This window comes from Carcharhinus amblyrhynchos, chromosome 17, assembly GCF_965287045.1.
Source record: "Carcharhinus amblyrhynchos chromosome 17, sCarAmb.v2.hapA, whole genome shotgun sequence".
Lineage (NCBI taxonomy): Eukaryota > Metazoa > Chordata > Chondrichthyes > Carcharhiniformes > Carcharhinidae > Carcharhinus > Carcharhinus amblyrhynchos.
Window position 1 is genome coordinate 23082158 of NC_137340.1, and position 22486 is coordinate 23104643.

Here is a 22486-nt window from a genome sequence, read left to right on the forward strand (position 1 = left end):
CTACAGAACCCCCACTTATCTAAGGGTTGATGTTAAGATTTGCTCGACCTTCCTCTGAACATTTTCACAGACAAAGACACCAAGCATGTCCCCAAACGTCCCGCCTCCTCGGGCAGCTACAGAGACAGCGCTTGCGCCCGAGCGAGTTTGGCACTGGCCACGCGACCCCCCCAATTTGAGTTGCAGGCAGAAATTGCAAAGATTCTCCCTGTAAGTAACCAAAGTAGCCCAGGATCACACAAATAAACACAACATGACGGGCAAATAGTTCCGACTTTGGCTCAAAAGGAAAATCTGTCTAGTGTCTAATTGTCCATGAAAAGGAAAGGTAAGCGATGTTCTAGATTTCACACTACCTTGGCATACCATAACAGTCTCAGTTACAGGCTCTCTCTAGCTCTCCTCTTGATGCCGTGTTTTAATGTCCCTTTTGCTATTATTTGTTATAAGGTCACAGCTAATTCGCAAATATATTACCACCTCCCAATCTATATGTTAGGTTTTGAATATTTACTTTTAATGTGATCATTTGGATTTACACGCTTGCATACATTAATACGGAGTGTATGTACATATATATACATAACTGTATCATATTAAAAATTTGTAAATAACATTGTTCAACTTCTTCGAAACTTTCATTTCATTTGCGTTTCATTTAATAACATTTTTTTGCCACATCATTATGCGGATTGTATTCACTTTCAGGCACGTTGTGCAGTTCAAACTATTCCTTTTGCGTCCCTTTATTATTTGTATGATGTGGTACACGGCGCGCACACACACACACAAACCATTAAAAGTTGTGTACCGAGCGGTTTTATTTGATTTTTTAGAAATCGAAGTAGAGGTGTCCTCTCTAAGTGGAGGCATTCGGTCGTTGACTCTTTAAGATTGAAACTATAGTCTATATCATATTCTGTAGGTAGCAACATGAACGACGGACGGAGTATGTTAAAGTGTTATTATAACAGGCATGAATCAACTGTAAAAGAAAACAAGTAGACATTGATCGATGTGTCAGGAGTATTGTTGATTTATTCAAGGTGGTCATTTCTAACACAAGTAATGCACAATATGTGAAGCTGAGTTCATCGAGCTCAAATCCAGATTGATGTTAAAATTTTATATGTTTTAAAAACGGGGGGAAAAAAACTCCAGCATCAACGATCTGGAATTCAGGTACGTTCATTCACCTAGGAGTCAGTTTGGAGGTGAAGTCATTAACATTGTGGTGTTTTATCTTGCTATGAATCAATCATCAGAAAGTGGTCACTTCTGGTTATGGAGTACGCGGTACACATATTTGAAATATATATATATATCTGTGGATGCGATTTTTATTTTTGGTCTTGCAGATTGTTTATCCGTGAAATAATGGTGGCGCTCACCAAGAAACTGCATTTATAATTAGTCAGAATCTGTTCCTTAGAAGATTAACAAAGTGTAAAATATGTGTGATATTTTCAAAATGAGAGAGGCATTGTTTAAGTTTTAAGCTCTTTACAAGTTGTTATCCTGGTTATACGCCAAGGTGGCTTTAGGTGGCGCACTGTCACCGCGGTACGAGGGTTGCAATTTTTTGATCGCTGTCCAAATCCGTTCGTAACAATCTTTGATTGCAAAAAGTTAGCACATCTCATTATCCACTGATACCATCTGTGTTGGAACACTAATTCTAAATAAAAGACAATGTGTTCCTGTAAAAAGCAAAAATTAGCTGCTAAAATGCGGATTAAACATATTTAAATATGTGTTTCAATCATGCAATTTCCCACAACAAATATTGTTCCCCCTTTTCAGATGAATCTTGTTAAACAGGTATATTTGAATCAAACTTTGTTCTGACTTGCAGTGGTCACCTCTTGCGAGTTATTGACACGCAAACATCTCCCCGAATCTGATACTGTATTAAACTTTATCCCTGTCTCCTAAAAGTCAATTCGCGTGCTGAATAATTTAGATATTGTTCAATATTTGCAGATCCCAGTGTGCGGGAACATCTTCTGTAAGTTTAACAAATTTCTCCCCGTTAGGGTGGTTCACGCGTCTGACCAGAAATTTGGAAATCTCGTTGACTAAGCTTTAACAGCCCGCAGTGTCTGATTTTATTTTCGCTCCGTGCTTTATTGGGACAAACTGCATATTAATTGTCTGGAAGGAATCTATGTTCTCGCATTGCCCCCCAGCTATGCTTTCGGCAGCCACAACCGCCCAGCTTTCTTTCTTCATTAGGATCTGTTGAATAAATGCAAATTGCGGCGTGGCATTGCAAAAAAAGTAAATTGGCAACAGCTTTCCAATCAATAGTTCTATTAGTATGAAAATACACCAAATTTTAATGTAAATCATTTCTCCTGCGCGCTGCTAGACTGCATCTTGTACCACAGTAGATGGGCGATGAGAGTCGACAGTGTGTTAAGGGGATCGCTTCAGAGCAGGCTAAAATTATGTTAGTGCAAGCAAGGTTTTGATAAAAAAAAAGTATAGTAGCATTATGGAAACACGCGCTGAAAGTTATGTTATTGATAAAGTAATGAATGTTGCTAATTGCTTGCTTTATTATAATTGTAAATGACGTTTGCAAGTTTTATATATTTGTGTGTGTGTATATAGATAATGGAGATTTAAAGAAAATCGGATTTAAGCCCGTGTTTTGTAATTGGAATATAACAGTCAGCACTACGCAGTTTTATACATTTTCCCTCCGTGCATTGAATCGAAGCTCCACACTCCATCAGCGAACATCTCACCCTGGGTACGACATCTGGATTGAACATATTAAATATGACATCAAAGTCCCACCGCTTGCAAAAAAGTATCAGAATTAATTAAAACGAAGTGTGTTTCATTAAAGCCCATTACAATATTTTAAACAATGCGATCGATTCATTTTTGCCCGCACAAGTTCCAGCCCCCGTCCTTTTTTTACCCTGGGTTCGGGAATTGGGGGATTTGCGCTCTATAGTCAAACTTCCTGAGGCTGGAAAAAGCGAGAGGGAAGAGGGAAGAAAGTTGGGATTCTGAGGGTTACAGATTGCTGAACCTTGTGGTTGTATGATATTTTTTACAAATTAGCTTTATCCCAGAACAGCCGGCATATAAATAGCATTAACCTGGATGCATTGCTTCCGAATGCACCCCAGAAAAGCCCCATTATCCAAATGTGTGCAAGTTTGAGATATTTGCCCATCTTTCCCGTGTATTTTTAGACTTGCATTTAAAAAAAGGTGGTGGGGCGGTGGGGCGGGGGGGCGGAGGGGGGATGCTTGCGATTATTTGAGCCTTCCTTGTGTTTCCCAGCGCAAGCCAATATTTCCAGGTACCAGTTTTGGAAAGCGGGTGTTGAGAACAGTTCACTCGGCCCTGAACACGGTGTCCCGGCGCATCAGGCAACCTTTGGACTTTTACTGTTGGGACGAAAACTGCATTTGGTACCGGCATGTCTCGAAGGGACAAACAAAACTCCAGCAGCGCCAGCCGCTTTCCCGGGTCTACCCTAAACCCTCTGTCATCCTTCAGTTTCTAAACACAAAACGAGCTGCATGTATTTTAATCTGGCCAAGAGAAAGTGCTGATGTGTGGAGTTTGGGGGGCGGGGGGGGGGATACCATATTGTAAACAAATCACGCGTTTCTGAAGGACTGCTATTATGCAAAGATTGTTATAGACGCCGCGGCATCTTGAACCCTCCTCCCTCCACCCCCCCCACCATACTACAAGAAGTCCAAACAAAACTTTCAGAAATGCGGTCAACCCATGTCCCTCTGTCAACCCTCCCTCCAAAAAAAAGTTACCGATTTGCATTGTCTAATGGGCGCTATACATGTCAAAAAAGTCCTCTATGCGTCGCAGCTCATGAAAAGCAGACACTGGGAAGGTGGGAGTGCGAGGTAGTTGGTAGGTGTAAAGCTTATAATTTTTAAGTTCGGAGTGACGTTCGGAGAAAGTTGCTTTGAGAAATCTTGCTGGTGATCAGCGGGGCTGCTTTCAGCAGTTGTGATGTTGGTGAGCTGACTGAAGGAGTTCGGATTGATCCCACAACCCGACTCTCTGAGCTTCCCGAGGCGGCGCTATTTGTCAAATGTGCACCTTACAGGTTGCACTGTGAATTCAGGGATTCATGCTTTCCGCTAAATCTCTGCCAAGCTCTAAGTGGAATGGATATTCCTGAACACCCCCCACCCCGGAACCCCTTCCACCACCCCCGAAGAAAAAACACAAAACATGTTTATAGCAGCTAACTACGGTTTTTAATTGACCAGAATCAAATAAATTTCCCAATCGGTAGCAGTATAATAGTGGGCAAAACTCATTTTATGATTGTGCGTTATTTTCAAGAAAAGTTCTGTCATAAAATCTATCTTTAAAAAAAAGCAAAACATTTGAATCGATCAGTTAACTTGTGTGACATTTAATATCAATGCACTGTCAGAATGGTTACTATTGTGCCCATTTGAGGGGTGCGCGGGAGTTGGGAGGGGTTGGCACTTGTTAGTTAGTGGTTTGTTTTAAGTTACAATGATATTTTAAGTGGTATGCGTTAGTTAGTGGTTTATAAGTAAGTTAGAAAATGAGTTTGAAGAGCCTGACAGGGTTTCGAAACTCGGTAGACAATGGGGGTGATCCGCGGTGCGGGGAACTGACTGCAGAGATGCCCCTTAGCACTCGACTTGGTTCGCTTCCCTCCCCGTTATCACCTCGCACCGTGGCAAGCGAGTTTCTACCCCCAGTCCTTTGTGTAATCCTTCATCGCAAGTTTGACACGCGCGCTATACAATTTGTTGCTTATATATATAGATAGATACATAGATAATATATTTATGTATATATATTTGGAAACTGCTTTGATTTGTGCGCTAAATTGCCTTGAGCGGGCGAAGATGTTGTACAATTTAAGTATTCCCCTTTTTAAAACATAAAAAACACAAAATAGGAACACACCGCCAGAGAGTACATTGTTGAGTGGAACTTGTAAACAGCAGCAATTAGCTCAGTTTGTGATTATTCAGGAGACATCGATTTTCTTATTTTTATTTTGGGGAGGGAATGGGGGGGGTGGGGGCTGGTGGTTAAAGGCGGTCATCCCAAACCACTAGACTTTAGGTAGACTGAACAAAGGCTTGCCCATGCAAAAAGAAACAAGAGCGTTTGTAAAACAGGGTTGAGGGTTAAAGCTAAAGGCGAGGCTGGAGATTTGGTGAAAAGCAGTGTGTTTGGCTGGCGATTGTGTTCCTTCTCTGTGTGCTCTGGTATGACAGAGAGTGGAGGACCAGCTGGCGCGGGGGGACTTGGGGCTGGGCAATGGCCATCTGACTGACTTTGGCTTGACATCTGGGAGACCGCTGGTGTGTGGCACGCGAATCGCTTGATGTCGCTATTTATATGCAAATTCTGTGTATCATTCAACCCTCACCGTAAATTTACAAAAGGAACACTCCACATAATAAGGGGAATCGTTACTTCGGGAGGTCTTTGGCTGCACCATGCAAATCGGATTCAATCCCGCAAGCTCCTGGCTCCTCTCTCTTTGTCCAACAGCGGTTGCTAGATGGCTCACCCTCCCACCCCCCCCCCACCAAACTAAAACAAAAATCCGGATAATGTTACCCCACCCCCCCCCCGCCCCACCACCACCCAGCATTTCACAGCGCAACTGTCACACTCTCCCCAATATGATTTTCAACTAGATAATTCCAACAATATTTGACAATAAAGAGCCCATAAATCTGTCTGAATCAATGTAGTAACCGCATTGTAGTGAATTATTGAAATGTGTTTGCGGGGTTCACTTTTGGGGGGGGGGGCGGGTGGAACGTTCGACAATCTCCATTCATTTCGGATGTAAATGTGTGCAAAGCGTGTGTGTGTGTGTGTGTGTATCAGAGAGGGATAAATTGCTGGGGGTTTAAAGCTAATGTGGGAAACATTGGCGAGGGTGTGCACTCCGAATTCTCCCTTAACACAAAGGATACCTGGAAAAAAAATTGAGAACGCCTTCAAAACACGGGGAACTCATTTGTTTCAACGCAGGAGTCAGATTATATTGAGGCGATGAAGTTTGAGCCGCTTTTATGCCACCCTTCCCCTACAAGAAATGGCAGCAGTAAATTGTTGTGTCAATACAGAGTCGTCACATTTTCCCTCGATTAAATTTGGGTTGTTGCAAACAGTTTGTCAAAACGGTAAATTTGGGGTTGGATGTATTTTCCACGCTATCGTCTGGGGCACTTGCCGCCCAGACCAGATGAGAATAGAAAATGAGCGAAATATATTCAACCCAAACCCTGTTGTGAGGAACAGCTGATTTCTCAATTCTGGCCAGATGGCTTCTGAACACAGATTTGCATTAATTTTCGCCTAATATCTTCAAAAAAAATAATGGGGCAGCTGCATTTGTTGTCAAATACGTTTTAAAACTCTCTGGCTGCGGCAGGAATGTAGCCTCTGTGACGGGTTTGTGGAACTTTTCAGGTTGTGTCTTATAGTCAACGGTATCAGCTTTAAAAGGATTTGGCTAAAACCCTATAATTTGGTAATCAGATTTAAATCGCTTCGGCGCGTGTAATCTGCTATAAGAATACTGTAAGTGACTTGAAGCAAAGCACGTTTAACAGATTTTGAAGGGAAACCCTTCTTAAATATATATATAAACATATCAATGATTTATATAAGAGTATTCACTTCGATTGGTTAGTGCTAAAATAAACTATTTTGTTTACTTTGCTACACTTAACACATTTACCACAGCATTTACGTATAAATCAGTGAATCGCAGAATTAAAACGCGCCCCCCAAAATGTTCAAATATTCCATTTGAAAAAATAGCATCAAGATTTACTTAGCTGTAACTTATATTTAATTTTCGCTTAAAATGCACACATTTGTTAATAATACAGACGTTCCTTGTCGATATAACACTTTCCTACAAATCAGAGATCCTTTTATTTATTATGCATAATGTTTCCTGCACGTTTTGATTTTAAAATACAGTATTAGGATTCTGTGAGATCTATATGGCATCTTAATATGTGATGATTGCTTCTGAAGACTAATCTTATTACTTTCAATCGCCATAAAATATGATTTTATTATACTTACGTATTTAATTAGACGCCAGCAATGTAATGGATTTTGAAATCGGAATAGCAACAGCTTTGATAATTCACTTATCTGTCGCAATAGTCATTAACCCCCCAACACCAGAAAATAGATTGCTCTAACACATTTCTTTCTCACCCTCAGCGGAGTATTGAAATTCAAGTGTTATGGTGTCCCCTGATAACACAATTCGGACTTCGATTTTCACCGATTAATTAAAATATTAGCGTTACGTACGGTGACAATTGTCAAAATAAGGATGAAACTGCTAATGCGGACGAAGAGAAATAACTGATCATTGGGTAAGTGACTATCCCTGATTCACTCTCCCTCCAGCCTGGGCTCTTACCTTTAGCACACACACAAAAAAAATCACAGGGCAGCCTCCGTCCCTGGGGTCCCTTCCTCTGGGCACCAGCTAATACCTCAGAAAGACTAGTTTTAGTCAACAAAAAAAAATCAAGTTCGAAATACATGTGGAATCTTCAGGAATTCCTAGTGATCGCATGTGTTCAAAGCATCTAACTTCAACTCTTCTTGCTCCTGGTGTTGACACACCGCCCGTAACGCGCCCCTTTTATATTGTTTCTAATAAATGTACCTTATAATGTGGATATTGATTCAGTGGCCGTCCCCAGATCTTTTTAACCTTAACTGATAACGCGACCTGATGGATACAAGAAAGAACGCAATTTAGTCATTGAACTCCAAACTGTATAAAGAAGGTATATTGTTTCACAAGGACGCATCGTTTTAAATAAATGTTAAAGACAGCCTCCCCACCCCTTCACCAATTCCGCGAAAAAGCAGAATTGTGATTCATTTTTCAGGTGGGTTCTGCATCAGATTCTTTCCTTAAATATTCCGACAGTTGTCCTACACTGACTAACTGGAGACCGGGTCGAAGGCCCCAGAAAAAGGTTTCCCACGCACTGTTTTATAACTTTTCATTCAAACTTCAGCCGCAAGTTTTTTTTTGTTTGCTGCACACATATGTCCCTAGCAGCTTCCTGCAGATTGTGTTTTAAGGCAACAACTTTATCCTTTTTCATTTCTGTTTGAAGACAGACAAACTCGTGCGCGCTTGTATATTTTTTTTCCTAAAGGATTCATTATGTTAATAATACTTTTCTGCATCTGATTTTATTGGTTGTCAATTTCTGTGCAAGGGGGGGGGGGAATGCACAGGGAGCAAAGGGGAAAAAAAGGAGGGCAGCTCAGCAAAGCACTCAGGTCGAAGCTGTCAATCGCAAGGCTGGGAACAGTACGATTGGCTATGCTAATAAGAACTCCATACATGGCCGCTATCTCCTCCCCTAAACGTCAGAATCTGTCAGCGCTGGTCCCGGGGGTTTAGAGTTTTGGCTCCGGGGAAAGGATCCATTCCTAGGGGAAAGAGGGCTGAGTTTGTATGTTTCCCTCCATTCTCCGAGACGCTAAAGGCCCTAATCAACCTCTCCTGTGTCCAGGAACACCTCTATGGTAATCATTTTTCGTTTATTTGTCTTTTGGAGCAGGAGAACCTTGTCAGAAGTGGTCGATTCAGCACTGTCCTAAGCAGAATACCTTTGATGCTGTTAACAGGATGACACCACACTGAGAGAACAACATCAACAAAACAACATTTTTTTTCCACTCTTAAACCAAATTTCCCGCTAGTTGTACTTTTTCTCCAGAACGGATCACGATCCAACTAAGCGCTGAACTACTCCTGAAATTGTTTATGCCGTGTCGAATGCGGGACAGCTTGAAGAGGAAGCAAGTCTGAACTCGGCTGTTTCTCTTACTAATCATAACGAGCTAAGTCATCTCTCATCTATTTCCACCACCAACCCCCCCTTTTCACTCGCTGTGGGAAAAAAAAATTGACATCTCCCTACACCCTCGACCCGTGCAGGAGCTGGTTTTGCGAGAGAAAAAAAGAACAAAAATTGTTTTAATGTTTGGAATTCAGGAAAATATACCAAGAGGTGGGACGACCATGAAAGAGGAACCGCTAGGAAGTGGGATGAATCCGGTCCGATCATGGATGCACACTGCTGGGGTAGTGGATGCTAACACGGCCGCCCAGAGGTATGTATAATGAAATATTATCTTCCATGAGATTTTTTTTAATGTTTCTTATATCGACCCGAAATCACCAAATCCCCTCAATACTCTATCAATTACCCCCCTTCTCCCTCCGCTCCCACCACTTTTGCTTCCATTACATCACATTACTGCTAAGCGACAAATCAAGAAATCTCCAGTCTCCCAAATGTGATTCCCATCTCCCATGTTTTTCATCAGTTGCTCTCTGTCTCCAGTGCAGCTAATTCTCGGCCCGATAACACTGTTATTGTTTTTTTCCCCCCGCAGCGGCGTGGGTCTGGCTCGGGCACATTTTGAAAAGCAGCCGCCCTCAAACCTCAGAAAATCCAATTTTTTCCACTTCGTCCTGGCCCTCTACGACAGGCAGGGGCAGCCGGTCGAGATCGAGAGGACAGCTTATGTAGACTTTGTGGAGAAAGAGAAAGTAAGTTGCTTACGGTAGAAATAATTTTCTCTCCTTTTTTTTATAAGTGCACAATTACTAACAAGCATAACGGTACTCAAGAGGCGCCCAAACCACGTGTAGTTCTGCTTGTTCTAACAGCTCTCGGCTGCTGAGGAAAAAAAATAGCCGCCTATTTATGACATTATATGTAAATATTATTTCATTGCAAAAGCCTAAAAGCAAAATGTTTCCTATTGATATAATCCATGAACTCGCCGCATACTTAGCAAGTCAGATACTGACATGGGAAGCAGTTCATTATAAACAAATGTATTAAAACAAGACATGCAAAATAAACTATGGATTAGAATGAACGATATAATTACTCATTTATAATGGTTGATTTTAGGAGCCAAATAATGAAAAAACCAACAATGGAATACACTACAAACTTCAGTTGCTCTACAGCAATGGTAAGTAGAATTGAATTGACCCAGAAGAGCTGTGTTGCTTGCTGTGTGTGTATTTTAATGGAGTTCGCATGCGAGTCATGTGGTGTAGATATTAATCACTGTTTATGTAACTTTGATGTCCTACCTGGCCAACATTTAAGTGCAAAAAGAAACTTAAAAAACAAAGTATTTCAACGTCGCGTCTCCTGCTTCATCGGGCAATTGGCTTTGGAAGTGAACATGAGGTCCCCCCCGCCCCCCGCCCCCCGCCACACACCTTCAAGCTGGATCCTCGTTCAGTTTTAAGGTGTTTTAATTGCATGCCCTTTCCGTGCCGCTGCACAGTAATCTGGGGGGCGGGGGTTGGGGGGTGTGGGGGGCTGGGGGAGCACTGTATTGAAACAGCCTGCGAAACAAATGCTTGAAGTTAAAATAAAATCAGAGCCAAAGAATTAAATCTTGGCTTTACTTCGCCCACAATTGACCGTGGAGTCCAAATTTGAATGTCATAATCAAAATGTTAAGGATATCTGTGACAATCCCCTTTGAGTATTGTGGAAGAGAAAAGAAAATAAGTACGAGACAAACATCTCCCACCCCCCCCCCCCCACACACACACACAGTTAAAGAGCAGCGCTCCACGCTCCACTGCCCCACAAATTACACATTTCAACTAAACATAAAATTTACAATAAATGTCAAAAAAATTGTGAATTTCTTGGGATACAGTTTTTATTTCTCTGACGAACATCTTATTCATGTTTTATCGCCTATCTGCTCATTTTATTGCGTTCATTACAAGGACATCAGTTTCCATATTTTGCCAAATTAGCAGTCTCCTTTAGCACAGCGATATAGTGCGCAAACTTGTCTTTCTATGTTTGAATGAGTTAGGTGTTGATACGGTTCTTTCATTGATAACACGCGTTTCCCTTTTTAAGTACCGTTAAATTTGATACTACTTTATTTCTAGGGGTGCGGACAGAACAGGATCTATATGTCAGGCTCATCGATTCTATGACCAAACAGGTGAGACTGTCACACACACAAAAAAACTTTAATTTTTGCGTTATAAAGTTTACACCCGCTTATCCCCTTTCCCCTCGGGGCCCAATATTATGCAGTTTCACATGTTGTTAGGGAAGCAACACTTTTTTTTGCAAGTTGAAGTATTTGAAATGAATGGTTTAAGCTGAAATAAAACACATTTTCATGTGTGTGTTTAGCTAAATTTGACCCGACGTGCATGCCTCAAAATTCTTTGGCGTCAAGTTGGCACTTGGTGAAAGTAAGGCGTGATCTGATTTTTTTTAACCTTCCCTTCTGTAAAACTCGGTGAACTGGCAGTTGGCTTCCCCCATTTGTCTGCGGAGTTTAAGTGCGGTCAGGTGAAAAGCCAGCGTACTCCCCCCCCCCTCCCCTCCCCACCACTCCCCACTTTAGTTCCAATTCACCTCTCAGCCCAGTCTCCATAATTCAGGTTCACTTTTGCCACTGCCCCCAGAAGTGCAGCTTTGAGAGGGTTGCTCCAGGGGTCATGAGGCAGTCCATTCCCTGAGATCAGCTGTATTTCTTTATCATCTATCTGTCATACCTTGTAAATAACATAATTACAGGCAGTTGCTTATTAAATTATTTAGCTTGTCTTCTGCAACTTCAAAGATGATAAGCGCGGTTGATCAAAAGTGCTGCACAGTAATTAGCCACGGGAGTCGGTGCGTTCACACTTTTACTTGAAAGTCCTCAAATATTTCACCATCTCCACAATATACCTTTTTTTTCTCTCTCTGCCCTGACACTGTAATTTTTAGGCTCTGTAAATAAGACGAATAAAGAGCAACGTTCAAAGAATTGCTCGAACGAGTGAGTGCCCTCCTCCCCGCAGCAAACCGTTATTCCCGCTCGATTATGGCACTTTTTTGGGGGTCAAATGGATTCTGATGCATAACGTGCTTAGGATACGTGGTCCACATCTCACCTCACGAAATCAGATTTCTTCCTCAGAATTCAAACGTGCAAATCAAGGTTCTGGTCATATAAGCATTTCTCGAATTTTAAAGAGAAAGACAGTTTCTCAACAGTGTCGGTAGATTTTATTTTTGCACACACACACACACACAAACCATGAGGTGACCCACAAATGATTTTTTTTAAATTAAAGACTTCAATCTGACAAGCGATTGACAGCTATCATGAGCATTCCCCCTAGTGCACCATCCACCCTCCCCCCCACCCCCTTTGCAACATTTATTTCAATAGGTCAAAAAATCCCTTTAACGTTCTCCAGTGCTTTCAGAAGTTGACAGGGTGGTTTTATCCCCAGTTTATCTACACATTCGCGCGCGTGTGTGTGTGTTTGTCGGGATCGCCGTAGACTAATTAAAAGGGTGTATACGTTGCCCGCGAGTGGCTTGATTTTTGAAGGATTGTGATCTTATTTTAAAAGATAACTGCTCATTTAGCCACACAACCTCCTATTTTAATACCGCAAATGAGGCTTTGCAAAAGCGTTAATCTCCTCATATGATTGATGGGAAATAGCCCTGTAACTGATCAAAGGCGCAGACAACTCATTTATTGATTCCGAATTTGTTTTGCGGGGAGCAGGGGAAAAATACGAACCGATAGTTGCATTGGGGTTGGGGTGAAAGATTGAAAGGAAAAGGTGGTGGTGGGGGGGCGGGGGCGGTGGTGAGGAGAAGCACGCTGCCTTCTCCAACTTTAGGTGGCGGTGCGTTCTGGTGGCTGCAGATAGAAAAGAGGCAACCTTATTTGAGCGGTGCGTTCTTTCCAATGCGGGGAAAGTGAATCTCGTTAGCGGAATAATAAGGGAGCAGGCCGCCTTTTGAGCTGGGGATCCGATGCGCTCAACTGAGTTGTAAAAAAAAAGAAGCGTGGTGCGTTTGTGCTCACTACTCGTGGGGGGAAGAGTCGCTGAAAGGCGAGCGAGGAGAAGGCGAATACACCTAGAGCTCCCACCATCTGGATGCTGTTAGAGCGAATGCTCAATAATTACTCAACCGTACTCCCAGACTGTCTTTTTAGAAAAAAAATCATTGTGTGTAATTGAAAAATAAACACCAGATTCGCTCCATGAGTTAAGTCTCAAAAAAAAACTATCCGCAGTTTTTTTTCCCCCGTTCGAGGGGCAGCAAAAGGCACACACTTTGCCCCAATCGCCATAAAATAATAACATCCCAAATAACAATGGGGGCTGAAGCGAGGCAAATGTGATATTATTTACCAATTAGCCTTTATGTCGAGGTGACACCCAACTGTATCCTCGTTTCCCCCCTCCCCTTTCATAAAATACATAATCAGAATATAACATGACATGTCATTAATACCTGGGAATAACAGCCACACTTACCCTTACTTCAGGGCAAACTCTGCCTAATATTAACGTGACCGGGGGCTTCAGAATGACTGGGCCGCTCACTTTCGGGGCCTTCTATTCTTCCTATGTACAAGTTTGTTGTTGTGACGGGGATAACCGGGAAAGTGTCATTGAGAATGATGGGGAAACAAGCTTCACTTCTTTTTAAAAAAGACTAATGTTTGTGCATAAGCAGGTGTTAGCGACATTTATAGTCATTGCTGATGGCAACTTTTCAGTGTTCAATGGCTGATTGTTGTATTTTCTTTTCTCTGACGATTGCTTCAGCCGATAGTATACGAAGGACAGGACAAAAACCCCGAAATGTGCAGAGTCCTACTTACACACGAAATAATGTGCAGGTAAGCCACTTATATTGCGAGTGGGCTGTTCTCAATGTGAAAAGTTACACAACAGTTATTCGCTATTCAGCGCCCAGGCCTGAAAACGGCAAAACTGCAGTAACGGTGCAGGCGGCGTAACAACTGTAAATTTAATATAGGAAATTATAATTAATCCATCCCATACCAACGGCGGAAAACATTGTTTCTTTGGCACCGAAATAAAGCAAGATTTCTCCACCCACTTTAACGCAAGGAAGTTAAAGGTGGAAGTTACGCTTAAGGAATTCTTTATCACCAACATTGGAACTCCTGATAACTACTTGGATCTTGATATTAGCTGCACCTGATTAATATATTACCCATGCAACTCGAAAGTACTTCAAGAAAAAAAAACAATAAAATCAGGTTATAATTAGTTGATGCATCTGTAAGTGCTATTATCGGAGTCAGAGATCATTCAGTCGTTTTACTTCCCTGTTCTTTACTATGTCGAACCACAGATAAACCATAACCTGTTATTGATAAAAAAGAAACTCTTTGTACTTATTGAGCTCATGTATGTGAGAATTGATTTTGATACTGTCAGTTAACCTTTTCTCTAGAGCAGTGAGGCATTGTTCGTACTGTTGTTAGATAGCATGCACATCACCAGGATTTGTGTCAGAAGAGCAATTTCCCACCTGTTTTTCCTAACTGCCATAAGAGTTTCACCTACAAGGGAAATAAAAATGCACCATTGATTTTGTATGTATTGAATGTGAAATATAGTTGCTTGTTAGAACAGAGCTGATCAGGAAGTGCAGCCAGGAATTTCAAGCTACAGTAGCAGGTATCATACTCTAAGGGGCATACTATTCCTAGTTATTATACTTATTGCTTAATGTCATTTCACTTAAAACGTACTGTAACAGTGCTAATATACAAAAGCATAGTTTTCCCCACACTAGGTAATAAATATAAATTACAACCAATAAAGTGAAATTTCTTTATTATCCACCACTGCATGTATTGCAATTAACATAGAAGAGAGCACAGATGTGATTTAAGCTGTAAGTGGAAGACTGTAGACTTTCTTTAATCACTTTAGCTGTCAGATTTAAAAGGCTTTATATACTTTGCCTACCATATGGTGTTAATTTAGCCAATTTAGACATGTAACCATTATACAACTATGATTTTTAAAGATATAATCATGTATTATATTTGCCATATTCTAATTTCAATTACATTACTGAAACATATTTAGCAATTTTTTTAACAATCACAAATAAGGGGCATACAGACTGTTATGGTTCCAATTAATAAATGCCCCACAGAAATATTGGTTGAAGGTGGCATCTTGCATCTTCTCCAGAAATAACAGCTTGACAATTAGAGGTAAACAAAAGCGGAAGCTGTGAAAACTTATTCCCAAGCCTCCTGCCTCTTTCTTTTCTGAGATCAATGCAAAAAAGAGACACCATAACATGTTGTTTTCCAATCTTTTAACATTGCTATTATGGTTTTTGTGCACTGGTCATTGATAATATTGAGGTTAAAAGTGGTGATGGGTGGGGGGTGGGGATGGGGAAGGAAAATGATTATTTATTTCGAAAAGTACTTTTGACAATTTATTGCTTATCTTATTTGTAGCCGGTGTTGTGACAAAAAAAGTTGCGGCAACAGAAATGAAACTCCCTCAGACCCCGTCATTATTGACAGGTACGAAAATATTTTTATTCTTTGATGCCCATTACCCTCAGTTTTGCATTCAGCTCATTCTGCAGTTGTTCCATTTGTTGTCCTTTTGCATTATCATGCACAGGTGGGTTGACTTGGAAACCTGGTGGCTCACTCTGTGGGGATTCAGTAATTGCTTGTGAGTTGTCAAGGGAAGCAGTTTCATCTGCCACCATGCTCACTGTGAAGAGTATTTTATGCCCAGAGAGCTTTTGGCTTTAAATGCACTTATGTGCTCTAATCTGAGTAACTTAGTATTTTATGTTACTTTTAGTTGTCATTGGTTTAATGTTTAGCTACGTATCACCCCCTTTTAGAAAGAAATACATGTTGCTAAAAGGCTTCTGGTATTTAATTTGTGCAAAATATGTGCTGTCACATTTTAAAAGTTACTGCAAAGTATAGGTATGATAACTTGCTTCTAAAGTCAAATCTTTCATGCGTTTTGAACGAAGGTAGAGTTTCAGCCACTTTCATTACTGAGATTTCTTCTGATCATGAACTTTGGTTTCAGTGTCTGAACATTAAACCAGGAAAAGACCCTAAGTTAAGCCTGACGAAATATGCACCACCAGTAGAGAGCAATGCCAATGTTTGATTAGCTGGAATAGCTGTTTGCTTAGTGGAGAATGTTAGCTATCTGACAGAGGGGACATCTTTCTTATTAGTAATCAAATAGGGCAGACCAGTTGTTGCCATCACTCTGGGATTGTGTCAGGCAATTGAAGACAGGTTCAACAGTTTGAGGAACTTGGTGTTGAAAAATCAATACAATTATATTTGTCTTTAGTGTTTTTGTCCTTATGGACTCAAAAGTAGAATTTCTCCATAAAGAATGCAATAATAGTACAAGTAACATTTCTTAGTCTATTAAGCGATTATTGAAAATAAATGCAATGCATATTTTCTCTTAGTATTCCTCATTAATATCAGCATTCTTCATTGCATTTGTCTGGCTGAAAGTTATAAAAAATATTTTGCATTTTATGACTTGGGTTAGTATGGTGTTTCATTACAGTGGCTATTGAGCATATGTACTGAGCAGATATGATGTAATTTAAAGACACATTAATAATGTACATTTATTGTGTTATCAATAGTGATGGGATTCTAACCTGCAATATGATTTATGTGGTAAAAACAGGTCCATTATAGGGAAAGGTGAAATAGCAATCCTAATGCAGTGAATTAAAAATTATACAATAAATCATAATAATAATATGATATTATAATTTGGTTTGAAGGCATTTGCAGGGCTTCTTCAGGAACATAATGAGAACATTTTAATTTGAAATATATGAAAACAAATAATTGCAAAATTTATAGACACTCAATAGAAAAATATGCATGGCTACTGAATCTATTTCACAGCATCTTATGGTTCTTTATAAAACAGTTGTGTTTAATTGGCTTAGAAAATTATAGGAAACCCTATTAATGAGTTTTAAGAATTACTGTTGTGCAGTTTACAGTAATAACTGGTGCAAATGCCAGAAACTAAATTATTTATGAGAAATCTGGTGCTTGTTTCTAAATTTACTTGAAGTATACAAAAGGGTTGCAAATGTACGAATTCTAATGAGCTTGATGTTGCACTATATACCAAGAACTGGCGGAAAGCTGGGGGAGTCTAGTTGGAATTCTAAAACTCTTGCCAGATGCAAATTTGGTTAGTAAGAAAGGTGGAAAAGTTTATAGTCTTGATATATATTAGAAAAATGTTGCAGATAGAGCATAAACATTTAGATCCAGATGGAAAACGTATTGGTGCAGCGTGCCTTTCAACATATTAAAACAAAGTTAAAGTGAGAACCTGCATTTGCAGTTTTTTTCCCCCCTATTTTGTTGTATGGCTTAGAGTCCCCCGGTGAGCAATCTCATCACTTGGCTAGTTGGTTCTAAAAGGAATCACAGGGAGCACGCTCTACCAGTTCCTTTTTGCCCTCGGACACATTTAGCAGGTTCTGAACAGATAAGGCATACTTGTCCTCAGGATATGAACCAATAATTCAATCTTGAATTGAGATCTATGACCACACATTTGTTCCAGCTCAAGTCCAAGCAGTGTTCCGTAAATCAAAGCCATTGTCCATCGTTAGGTGAAAAAAAATAACATAGCAGCTTACTGCAAATAAACTGTTTAAAGGAAAGTCTTCTGACCTGCATGTATTCAGGGGGAGGGCGGGTGGAATGGTGGGCAGGGGGTTGTGGGATGGTTGGGGAGGGAGGGAGGGGGTGATGGTGGAGGTAGTGAAAGGGGTGGGGAAAGGATATATTTGCTTTGTTGGGCAGGATGAAAATATCACTTTCATAATAAAATAATGTTTTCGGTGAAAACAAAAAGCAGATGTTCTTTATTCAGAACACCCATTGTCTATATCTCATGAATCGAAACAGATAAATCCTGTTTCACCCATACATTTTGATGGCTTTAAATGATTACAGGATGCTGCAAAAACTGTTTAAATTAAAACCATAATCTGGGCTAAAATAATTCTTCCGTGCTAGCATAGTGTATTTTATTGCTAACTGCGGAAGTTCCTGGAAAGGTACATCCTCTTGCCTTTTCCTTCCCTGTGTGGGTTCAATGTAGATGGATGCTATGTCCAACTGTTGAAAATTGAAAAGACTGATTGTTGAGGAAGACAAGAGGAGGCAGGATTATATTACAATCACAACACAGCACAGCAACGCGCTGGTGAGAGCTGTGGTAGCTGTGCTGGGATACATTAAATGGGTTCACGATACATTACGGATAGCACACACAGCAGAATGTTCCCAGTGGCACCCGTGCAGTCAAATAGCAAGTTGGCATCTTTACTTGTAGTAACTGGCATCCCCTGTAGAGCTGGCATTTCTGTACAGTTCAGGAGACTTATCATTCCAAGTGTGTCCTATTTTCCTGTACAGCAGCCAGACATCTGTTTATCCCATTTTCTCTCTCTTGGAGCGATTGGAATGGCTTTAGTTTAGTGAAAAGTTTAGTCAGGTTTAACAGCTGTTACTGCATTTCAAGCTTGCTGGTTTCTAAAATATTTTCATTGACCTTTGAATTTATGTAGAAAACATTATGTTCCTTAATGCCTCTGAAACAATGTAAATTCGTGATTTTCAAATCATGCCGAGTTTGTTTCAATCATTTATCGTGTAGTTGTTGAGAAAGGCCAAGTTTCATTTTTCAAATAATACTTTTTTAAGGAAACTAATATATGCGGACTAGAAGGAAAAGTTTTAATTTGGCCGTGGCTGTAATGTCAGGGTTTTTTTAGTTTTGAAGTTATAGTCGTATAGTAGTTGAAGACTGATTTTAGTTTTCTTAGTCAACGTTGCTTCCTTTCACTTCCTGTCACAAAGGTCAAAGAAAGCTGACCTTTGCTGGCAGCTTCAGTTGTTGAATAATTCATGTGATTGACTTTTTGTCAGTGCACACAGTTGTGCTCTGGGACATTTTATTCATTTACCTCATTTAAAGCGCCTTTCTGCACCTGTTCAACTATTAATATCATGTAATTTGTGCCTAATGCCGATTTTGCTTAACATTCATTATATTTCTTATTAGCTATATTTCCAAACGATTATGTATGATTATTACTAGACCCTAGGAACAGTGATGGGTTATTCCCTAGACCTTTACATCTTCTTGTCAGGCTGTTTTCGGAAGCAATGAGAATAAACATTTGACCAATCCCAGTGTTTTTGCTCCTAGTCCATATCCAACCACCAGTTAAAACATTTTCCCTCATGGCTTTGGAAAAGCATGATTAAACCCTACTCTGTTGAAGCTGTACAAATGCCAGCATTTATAAGGTCAACGGTTTTGTTAAAAATGCAATGTAAATTAGAATCTCTGGAAAGGGACATTAAACAAAATTTAATTCATTGTCTTCTTGAATGCCATTTATGTTTTGGCTGGGCTTGGGACTGACAAGCAGGGTTTTAAAATTTTAATAATTTTAAATTAAACATTGTTTTGTTATCTACCACTTAGTATGCTACAGTGTTTGGACAATTAATGCAAAGCTGTGATTGTTGGTGGTTTCCACTGTATGTTTAGAGATTATATAGAAACCTTCTTTGAATGGCATGTTGTCATTACATCTGCATAATGTAATTAGAGCAGCACAGTTTAGTGTTAAGTTTTCCTCCTCACTTTCTCGTGTACATTAGCATTACAACGTTATAACATAGGGCAGATATTTTCTCAGCTTTTTGTTGTGCTTTGATTTCACTTTCCAAGGTGTACCTTGTACCAAATAAACTGCAAGTCCTCTGCATAAACTGTTGTTTCTACCCTTCTACTAGTGTTTCTGCACAGATTTCAAGGCTGCGGTATATTTCTGATTAATGAGCTTGGCAGTAGAAAATACATTTCAGGTCAGGAGAAACTACAAGTGCAGTCTCCATACAAGTACACAGGTGTGAACATTTCTGCATTATTTATGACCGTCTCACATATCTTGTAATATAGAGAAAAAACAAAAAAAAATGGGAGAAGTGCTGTGCTCATTCAGTCTTCAAAACTAAATATATCTCAGTGACCAAAGACTGTGGTGTAATGTCAAGAAACAGAGACAGTGTTTTGCTGGGGGAAGGGAGGGGGGGGAATGGGGGGGCATTGTTGGGTTGGGGGTGTGTAGAGCTGACGGGGGGAGATTGTAGAGAGAGGAAGGAGCTTACAGAGAAAACGAGAGAGTAAAATTGAAGCAAAAGGAGGCTACTTACATACAAAGAGATAGTGAGAGTAGCATATGTGGGGGAGAATGAGACTAGCGGGAAGGGAAGGAGAGACAAGCCAAGCTGTCAAAAACTATACAAAGTGAAGTAACCTGATAGAGACCATTTCATGCTTCTGTTTCTGTCTTATCAGGTGAAAAAGAGAGATACCGCCACAGCCTGTAATTTTGTTTGGATGTCTTTTGATAAATTGCTAGTTTATGGAAAAATCTGCCAAAATCAGAGTACTATTATTCCATGTTATAGAAATTGGTGATTTTATCAGCAAATGAACAAGATTCCTTTCTATAGCCTTAAGAGAAAATAAACCATGAAAGTGGAAATAGAGTTGTTTGAACAAAGTATTAGTAACAAAGTTTATAAAGTCTGAATCTGTGATTCAAGATGTTTGGGCTTTAGCCAAAAATGATGTAATAGTATATTCATTTCCTTCCACAAATCTTTAATCACTCATAAGAATACAGGGATTGGAATGGGTGTTGGGGGAGGGGGTATATTGTGACTTGCAGATGGAAATTCCTAGCTTTAGTAAAGGGGGTTTCCACTGCAGAAGCCAGAAGGTGATTGACAGATAGGACTACAGGAAGTGAAATCTCAGGGAGCTTAACCTGGACTTGGCAGAACTTCCACAGATTACACCGAAGAGAAAATAAAAAGCACTTGTTTCAGTGGAACTACCAGTTAACAAGTAATGGATGTGGACTTTAACATAAAATTTTATTTACAAAAAAAACATAGGTTGCCCAAATTGTGTCTTTGAAACTATAATTCAGAATTTTGTTTTATTTACATGGCTAACTCTCTGCACCCAAAAATACTTCTATTAAAGTTAATGTGTTATCAACCTTGTTAATGACACTCAGCGAAACAGTCATTCTTACGAATGATCTGTCTTGTCAAGTTTTATGTCCCGCTGCCAAATTCAGCCAGGCCAGAGGAAAGATGTTTACTAAACAAGTGACTTTAATATAGCAGTATTTTAATGAGGTTTGATTATAAATTACTATAAACATACACTAACTAAAATCAACTGTTATCTTTTACTTATAATGGTAAATACAGTAATGCATAACAGCTGGCTAGTTTGCTAGGGACCATGTTGTGTTTCTCGGATAGTAACTTCATTGGGAAATGAGTTGAACATATGTGCAAAGGAAAGGCCTTACATTTGTGTTGTTGTAAGACATGTAGCATGGGCCCAGCTAACGGAAGAAGCTGGCTCCAGCTTGTCGCTAGTGAAAGACGAAACACGGTTACACATCTGGTGAGAAAGAGCAGTTCATTTGCCGAGACAGCTCTCCCTGCTTTAGCTGAAAGAGGCTATTTTGATAGAAACAAAGCAGTGGGGGCTGGGGTGTCAGTTACCAGCACTGGACTGACTGAAAAGTCTCAGGGTTCAATAATAAAGACAAACTAAAAATTACCGCGTGCAGAGTTAACCCCCAGCCCCAAAACGCTGCTTGCACAGACATTTTTATTTAAGAAATCTCGTCTCCTCCTAACAAAAGTTTACTTGAGAAGGGGCACAAGTTTTAAAGTGAAATGTAAGCAACAATTAATCTGCTGCTAAAAAAGGAGTTATTGAACAGAAAATCTCTGGATTCAGACTTGGTTCATCTGACTGTGACATATGTGCAGTAAAAGAACTTTATTCGATTGTGTATACAAGACGAACACTCCCCTTTTTTAGTATTGAATGCACTGCTGGTGCTCTGCACATTCACCCTAGCCATGCTCGCAGGACTTGTGACCGCACAGAAGGCTCAATTTAGGCAGGCGACAAAAGGCCCTAACAGTTGGAGTAGGGCTATTAATGCACAATGGGCAGACGCGGGTGCCCATTCTTTGTGAATAACAACCAGTAAAATTGAATTGGTTTTGGTATTGTGTGGATTGTAAGGAATGCACTTTGCCAACCCAAATTTGATTAGGATTTCCTCTACAAGTTTGTGTAGCCCTTCTGTGGTGCGTATGTCTCAGCCGGGTAGCTATTTACTTTCATCCAAATTACATTATCAGTTTGTTCTTGAATGGAGCTTTAACCGTTATTTTTATCCATCTGGAAGAGGTAAGAGAAGGGATAAAGGGGGGATAATAAAGAAAGAATGAGATATGGTTTCATTATGCTATTCCCTTAAAACTTCATGGTATCGATTAATTTTACGAAAATTTTTATTTAAAAGTGGGGCCTGAGCTACAGAGTAAGTCAATTCTATCTTCACGCAAAACAAGCTTTGCGGCTCCAAAGGACATGCCATGTTTCACATATTGTAAATCATTCTGC

At 40.1% G+C, this 22486-nt stretch overlaps 1 protein-coding gene across 5 annotated transcripts in view; it reads left to right on the forward strand.

Annotated features, from left to right (window-relative positions):
* The first annotated feature begins 210 nt into the window (after window positions 1-210).
* Window positions 211-22486, forward strand: part of ebf3a (EBF transcription factor 3a) — a 142935-nt gene continuing 120659 nt past the window's right edge. For 3 of the 5 annotated variants that reach the window (XM_080205611.1, XM_080205616.1, XM_080205614.1), the window contains exons 1-6: window positions 8513-9174; window positions 9460-9616; window positions 9987-10050; window positions 11003-11058; window positions 13694-13767; window positions 15382-15450. In XM_080205611.1, coding sequence (XP_080061737.1) covers window positions 9041-9174; window positions 9460-9616; window positions 9987-10050; window positions 11003-11058; window positions 13694-13767; window positions 15382-15450 — 554 coding nt within the window. In that variant the 5' untranslated portion in view covers window positions 8513-9040. Of the gene's footprint in view, window positions 329-3878; window positions 3901-7245; window positions 7404-8512; window positions 9175-9459; window positions 9617-9986; window positions 10051-11002; window positions 11059-13693; window positions 13768-15381; window positions 15451-22486 lie in introns of those variants that run through there. The other 2 variants (XM_080205612.1, XM_080205613.1) reach the window with 2 other exon arrangements.